Source organism: Podarcis erhardii (assembly GCF_964252035.2).
Source record: "Podarcis erhardii genome assembly, chromosome: 1".
Lineage (NCBI taxonomy): Eukaryota > Metazoa > Chordata > Lepidosauria > Squamata > Lacertidae > Podarcis > Podarcis erhardii.
The window spans coordinates 7,304,073-7,312,040 of NC_138497.1; the positions used below are offsets into that span (position 1 = coordinate 7,304,073).

The window sequence follows — 7,968 nt, forward strand, 5'->3', positions numbered from 1 at the left end:
AGCTTACGAAATAAAGAGCTACTTGGAGAAATCGCTGTGTCGTCTGCTATGTCAACCCACAACATAACAGAAACTCTGTTTACCTTTCTGCTGGAGTGGTACCTATTTATCTACTTGCACTTTGACATGCTTTTGAACTGCTAGGTTGGCAGGAGCAGGGACCGAGCAACGGGAGCTCACCCCGTTGCGGGGATCCGCGATTCTGATGGGCAAGTCCTAGGCTCTGTGGTTTAACCCACAGAGCTCCTCCATATAAGAGGATGTCATCCTGTTACATTGAAGTGGGCCTGGTGAGGGATGAGAGGCTGCAGGGGCAAACACCAAGGGCTCATGCAGACTTCTGATTGTCCCATTGCTTCCCCACCCCCAGAAAACCCAATCCTCTGAACTGGCACAAACGTCAACCAGGTTTTCCACAGATAGACGTTTGCTCCGATTCAGCACTAAAGAATAAGTTTTCCCAGGGGAAACAATGGGGCAAACAGAAAACCGCTCTCATCTGTGCCTACAAAGAATGGACAAGCAAAAGTGAAGATGAGTCCTGAGAGTAGTAGCAGAAGATCCCTAGGAATCTGGTGACAGAGCTTAGTGACAGAGCACCTGCTCTGCATGCAGAAGGTCACGGGTTCAATCCCCAACATGCCCAGGAAGGGATGGGGAAGACCCCTGTCCTGGAAACCCACTGCCGGTGTCAATGGCAGTCTGTCAATGTAGACTATATTGAGCTAGACCGACTAAGAGTCTAGCTTGCTATGAGGCAGCTCCCTGTGTTTCTCCATGTGGTTTTTACTCCTTAGCCTGAGGCCGGATGGGCATCTTTGGCTCCCAGGGATGGTGCACACTGAACTGTCTTTCAGAACAGATTTCCTTCAGCTGCCAAGCTAGCTTAGCCTAGCTTCATAACTCCCACAGGGAGTCCCTAAGTGTGAGCACCATGGACCCTGACCGACAAAGGCCAAATGGCAAGCTTTCGAACTGCTAGGCTGGCAGGAGCTGGGACCAAACAACGGGAGCTCACCCCGTTGCGGGGATTCGAACCGCCGACCTTCTGATCGGCAAGCCCTAGGCTCAGTGGTTTAGACCACAGCGTCACCCATGTTGGTACAGAAGCACAAAATACCTTCACGGGGAACTTCCCCCAACGGCCCAATGAGAAGCAACCATAAAGACATAAGAAAGAATGTGCTGGATCAGACCAGTGGCCCATCTACTCCAGCAGGCTCACAGTGGCCGACCACCGAAATCAGGATTTGAACACAGGAGCCCTCTCCCCTCCTGCGGTTTCCAGCGACTGGTATTCCATAAGCATTGCTGTCTCCAACAGTGAAGGCAGAGCACAGTCATCATGGCTAGAGGCCATGGAAAGCTCTCTCCTCCCTGAAGGTCTAATCATGCCATGGGTAGGCAACCTAAGGCCCAATCGCCTTCTAAATCCGGCCCGCGGACGGTCCGGGAATCAGTGTGTTTTTACATGAATAGAATGTGTCCTTTTATTTAAAATGCATCTCTGGGAACTCCTACTTGAGTACTTCCCTGACTTTTTTCTGGCCCACGTAGGACCAGTCTGGATAGTTAGCCTTGGTGAAGACTTGATGTTTTCACCCCCCAAAAAGTTTTTGAGTTTCTGCTGAAATGAGGCTGCATTTTAATGCTGTAATTTAATCTTGTTTTTTAAGTTGTATTTCAATCAATTGTTTTATATCTGGTGTTAGCTGCCCTGAGCCCGGTCTTGGCTGGGGAAGGCAGGGTATAAATAAAATTTGTTATTATTATTATGATTATTGGTTATTTGTGGGGCCTTCCTGGTGTTTTTACATGAGTAGAATGTGTGCTTTTATTTAAAATGCATCTCTGAGTTATTTGTGGGGCATAGGAATTTGTTCTTTTTTCCGCAAAATACAGTCCGGCCCCCCACAAGGTCTGAGGGACAGTGGACCGGCCCCCTGCTGAAAATGTTTGCTGACCCCTGTACTCTAATCATCCAAGCTATCTGAGTTGGTGGCCCCACTGCCTACTGTGGAAGGGAGTTCCACAGTTCAACTATGTCCTGCATGAAGGGTTTTCTCTCATCTGCCCTTAATCTTCCAACATCCAGCTTCGTTGAAAGCCCAGAACTTCTAGTGCTATGAAAAGAGAAAAACTTTTGTCTATCCAATTTCTCCACGCCATGCAAATTTTGTAAACGTCCATCAGGCACTGCGCTACACAGGGAGACTTTCTTGAGGAGTGGCTTTCCTCTGCCCTTTAGAAGCTCGCGGGGCCTTCTCTGTGGTAGCCGCAAAGTTGCGGCACTCCCTCCCCACAGACGTGCTTCTGGCACTTTCCTTATAAATTCACTCCGGCTTATGACACGTGAGGTGTATAATTTTAGAACTCACCCTATTTCCATGACTCTAAGCTGCTCTTGAGAGTCCCATGGACTGCTAGATCAAACCTCTCCATTCTTAAGGAGATCAGCCCTGAGTGCTCACTGGAAGGACAGATCCTGAAGCTGAGGCTCCAAGACATTGGCCACCACATGAGAAGAGAAGACTCCCTGGAAAAGACCCTGATGTTGGGAAAGATGGAGGGCACAAGGAGAAGGGGACGACAGAGGACGAGGTGGTTGGACAGTGTTCTCGAAGCTACCAGCATGAGTTTGCCCAAACTGCGGGAGGCAGTGGAAGACAGGAGTGCCTGGCGTGCTCTGGTTCATGGGGTCACAAAGAGTCGGACACGACTAAACGACTAAACAACAACAAGCTGTTTTAAAGTGTTTTTAACATGTTTAATTTCTTGCAACTCTGAGAGCAGGAGGTCAGGTGATGATGATAATAATAATAATAATAATAATAATAATAATAATAATAATAAAGTGCTTTAAATGTATGCAGTGGATGTGAGTTTCGAACCTACCAAATGAGCAGTAATGGTGACCTCCTTAAAACGCTTTAAAGTAGGGTTGAGAATTCTTGATTTAATTGTTTTATTTTTTCGTAAAACGCTTTGGAGGGGTTTTTGTTTTTTACAATCAAGCGATGTATAATTTTTATGAAAGTAAAGAAAAATCCATGTATTTAACTGTTCTTCAAAACGTCTGAATATGCAGCATTCTGCCATCCTGTCTTACTGTCCAAGAAGTCAAAGCTTCAACCCATCGCAGTCACTTGCTATAGTCTTTGCCAGCGCAATCTGCCTGCTTTGAACATGCATGCGCTGCGCATGATGGCTGCAACATCTAGAGATGGGTGTACAATGTGGCCCATGGCCGACTCACCTCGGCTTAGCTCAACGCTTTTCAGAGGAGGAGCTACCATTACACACGTTCAACTGCCAAATGTTGTTGTGTTATTTAGTCTGACTCTTCTAGTTGTGTCTGACTCTTCGTGACCCCATGGACCAGAGCACACCAGGCACTCCTGTCTTCCACTGCCTCCCACAGTTTGGTCAGACTCATGCTGGTAGCTTCGAGAACACTGTCCCACCATCTCGTCCTCTGTTGTCCCCTTCTCCTTGTGCCCTCCATCTTTCCCAACATCAGGGTCTTCCAGGGAGTCTTCTCTTCTCATGAGGTGGCCAAAGTCTTGGAGCCTCAGCTTCAGGATCTGTCCTTCCAGTGAGCACTCAGGGCTGATTTCCTTAAGAATGGAGAGGTCTGATCTTCTTGCAGTCCATGGGACTCTCAAGAGTCTCCTCCAGCACCAGAATTCAAAAGCATCAAAAAGAAGAAGGCGATCAGCCTTCTTTATGGTCCAGCTCTCACTGCCAACTGCCAACTGCCAACTATTGAAGTGCAAAGAAACAATGGAGGGACCTCTCTGGGCATCTGTATTGGGGGGGGGGTCGTTCCATTTGAAGTCCTCACAACAACAACCCTCTGAGGTAGGCTAGGCTGAGAAGAAGAGAGAGGGTGGGTTTTTGAACTGGCAGGGTCAACTCCAATCCATATCCAACGCTTGAGCAACAGCGCCATCTCTTCTGAACCTTGGAATCATAGAATTGTAGAATTGGAAGAGACCGTCGCAAGAAATAACCCAAAAGTGTCTTCTTAAAATAATAAAAATAATAACCATGCAATTATATATAGAAAGAGAGAGCAACCACCATTGCCCAGCAAAAGCAAAGCTCCACTTAGCGATGCCAGGTGTATGAGTTTTTAGTCTATTCTATTGCAGTTTTAACTTTGCACGTTTTAATTGAATTTAATTTGTTGGTTTTTTGTGATACTTTTATTGCTTTATATTTTTGTAAAACCGCTCTGAGGTGCGTATTTCCCCCCACCTACAATTTTCACATTTTTATTGCATAAAATTTATACGCTGCTTTTTTTTATTAAAAAAGGGGGGGTTACTAAAAGGTAAAGCAGCAATAACTGAGTGTGGGGTGCGGTGGGGAAAATCACAACCCTGTTTTTAAACCTACAAATCTAAAGTACTGAAACAGATTAAGGTCACCTCCGCTTTCTAAGAACCTGGGTAAGCAAGGCTTGTCTGAAGAGGAATATTTTTAGCTGGCGCCCTCAATAGGCAGGGAGTTCCAAAGTTGAGATGCATAAATTTTATGAAACCAATAAATATATAATAAAATATGTAATACATAATAAATAGAGGGAGAAGGAGAAAGGGGGGGGGGACAACCCGCACAAACCAAGGAGGCTCCATATCAACATAAATTAGAATATGTAAATATATGCAGATTTTGCCGAGAGGGCCCCGCCCCTCGCCCCGCGGTGCATCATGGGGATAGGAGGAGGGGGACGGGTACGTTACCAGAGTCTCCCCCGGGCACGGAGAGGGGCAGGGCCGCCACGTACAAGGCCGCCACCCCCGCGCCCACCGCGCCGGCCCCACTCAGCGGCCCCATGGATCGGAGCCGCGCATGCGCGCACCCAGCCGCTCTCGCCGCCCGCTCGCCTGCTGGCTTCCGGGTTGTGGGCGCGGCCAACGCCGGCCTGTTCCATTCCCCGAGGGCGCGGAGGAGGGAAGCTTCCTGCACCCCCTTCGCGGTGGTTGCGCCCACGCCGGAGCGCTCTCCGCTTGCCTGGCCTGGCTGCGGCGACGCGCTCCCCCGCCCGGCGGGCAGCGGTACTGCAGGCACGAGAGGACCCGGGAGATTGCGGGGAAACGAGGTCGCTAAGATGGGGAGCCTTTGCGGAGGCGTGTAGTTCCTTGAGGGGTTCCTTGAGGCCCCAGATCGCCGCATCGAGGGCAGTCCTCCTTCTTTGCACCTCCTTCCCGCGTGTCACGCCGGGGCAAGCCTCACTTTACTACTGAGAACGCGCAAATGAAGCTCCCAATTGCGCCTGGTGCGCAGTTCTGTTGCTGTTGTTGTAGTTCCTTTCTTGTGCCTCTGACCACTCATCATTGTCCCACCACCATTTCCCAGACTCTGAACCTTCTTACCTTAGGAGTTCCCCAGCTGGTTCCTCCCACCATCCCTCTGTGTCCATGGCACCATGTTCCTTATTTGTCATACAGATCTATCATCTTCTCTATCTATCTATCTATCTATCTATCTATCTATCTATCTATCTATCATCTATTTCTCAACCTGTGGGTCCCCAGATGCTGTTGGATTACAATTCCCATCACCCCTAGCTAGCAAGGCCAGAGCTCAGGGATGATGGGAGTTGTAGTCCAACAACATCTGGGGACCCACAGGTTGAGAACCGCTGAATGATCTCTATCATCTATCAATCATCCATCTATCTATCTATCATCTATCTACAGTATATCTATCTATCTATCTATCTATCTATCTATCTATCTATCATCTATATCATCATCTCTCTATCTTGTATACTGCTTTATACCTTTTGCTGCATACCTCAACAAAAATGAACAGATATTGCTTAAATTCCACATTCAGTACAGCTGCTCCTCTTTGACATCCAGGGTCAAAAATCACAGCAGAGCAGCCGGTGTCTGTAAGAGCAAGAGAACACAAGAAGCGCTGTTCTGGATCAGGCCGGTATCCTATCTAGTTCTTTTCTCACAGTGGCTGACCACTGGGGGGAAGCTTGCAAGCTCAGACATGAGCGCACCATTCCTAAAATTTCCAGCCACTAGTATTCAGAAGCAAATGTGGAGACACAGCACAGACATCATGGTTAAGTAGACATTGGCAGCCTTATCCTCCATTGTTTGGAGCCATCCAAATTGGTGGCCATTCCTGCCTCCAGATGGACGCAAGCAATACACTAATGGCAGGACAGTCAAGTCACATTCTGTTGTTGTTTAGTCGTGTCCAACTCTTCGTGACCCCCTGGACCAGAGCACGCCAGGCACTCCTGTCTTCCACTGCCTCCCGCAGCTTGGTCAAACTCATGCTGGTAGCTTTGAGAACACTGTCCAACTATCTCGTCCTCTGTCCTCCCCTTCTCTTTGTGCTCCCCTTCTCCTTCTCCTTTCCCAACATCAGGGTCTTTTCCAGGGAACCTTCTCTTCTCATGAGGTGGCCAAAGTCTTGGAGCCTCAGCTTCACGATCTGTCCTTCCAGTGAGTACTCAGGGCTGATTTCCTTCAGAATGGAAAGCTTTGATCTTCTTGCAGTCCATGGACTCTCAAGAGTCTCCTCCAGCACCAGAATTCAAAATTCTCCTTCGTGGATCACTGCCTTGTCATGGCAAAGGGGCTTAAATAACTCAGAGAAGCTATGAGCTAGGCCATGGAGGGCCACCCAAGATGGACAGGTCATAGTGGAGAGTTTTGACTAAACGTGATCCATCTGAAGCAGGAACCAGCAAGCCACTCCAGTATCCCTGCCAAGAAAAATCCGTGGACAAAGACAACAGGCATATAAAAGTCACATTCTACGTGCTTTTAAACATGTGGTTTCTAATGGATATAAACTGCAGCTCTACAGTCATACCTCTTTCCCAACATCAGGGTCTTTTCCAGGGAGTATTCTCTTCTCATGAGGTGGCCAAAGTCTTGGAGCCTCAGCTTCAGGATCTGTCCTTCCAGTGAGCACTCAGGGCTGATTCCCTTCAGAATGGAGAGGTTGGATCTTCTTGCAGTCCATGAGACACTCAAGAGTCTGCTCCAGCACCATAATTCAAAAGCATCCATTCTTCAGCGATCAGCCTTCTTGTTGGTCCAGCTCTCACTTCCATACATCACTACTGGGAAAACCATAGCTTTAACTATACGGACCTTTGTTGGCAAGGTGATGTCTCTGCTTTTTAAGATGCTGTCTAGGTTTGCCATCGCCTTTCTCCCAAGGAGCAGGCGTCTTTTAATTTCGTGGCCGCTGTCACCATCTGCAGTGACCATGGAGCCCAAGAAAGTAAGATCTCTCACTGCCTCCATTTCTTCCCCTTCTGTTTGCCAGGAGGTAAGGGGACCAGTGGCCATTACCTTCGTTTTTTGATGTTGCGCATTTCTAGCAATGGTTTATACCACCACACCCTGGTTTCAGGTCCGCAGCCGGCCTGTATTATTGCCGTAAATTCATGCAGCGCACACATAACGTGGGGAGAGAATCCATGCGTGTACACACATCTGCACCAATTCTCTTATGGCAGGGGAGATTGCGCTTGCGCTCAGGCCCTTTGCCAGCTTCCCATAGATCTCTGAGTGGCCACTGCGAGAACAGGGTGGTGAACTAGATGGACCACTGGCTTGATCCAGCACACCTCTTTTTGTGTTCAGACATTCAGCTTCATTGAATAGGCCTGAATTCTACTATTTATGGGGGGGGGGTCTCCCCAGCCACTTATTCCACATGCACAATTTTCTCTTCTTGTGCCCAATCTACCAATCTACTGAAAATCAGCTTTCTATATTTACCTGAGTTGCATCAGGGATGGAGGGGGAGTGGAAATCCCAGGTAATACTCCCCAAGTAATATTAATGAGCATTTCAAGTATCGCAAAACAATTCACATGTGTTGTCTAGTTCAATGTGATGCTCTCCAGGGTTTGCTGAACTACAACTCCCCTCATCACTGTAAAAGACAATATGGTATTATACCCATTTAGCAGATGGG

At 48.1% G+C, this 7,968-nt stretch overlaps 1 protein-coding gene across 1 annotated transcript in view; it reads right to left on the reverse strand.

The window, feature by feature from the left end:
* The window catches only part of TMEM260 (transmembrane protein 260), a 68,371-nt gene extending 63,492 nt beyond the window's left edge, over positions 1-4,879 (reverse strand). The window contains exon 1 of the mRNA XM_081861111.1: positions 4,749-4,879. Coding sequence (XP_081717237.1) covers positions 4,749-4,842 — 94 coding nt within the window. The 5' untranslated portion in view covers positions 4,843-4,879. The remainder of the gene's footprint in view (positions 1-4,748) is intronic.
* Positions 4,880-7,968: the final 3,089 nt, after the last annotated feature.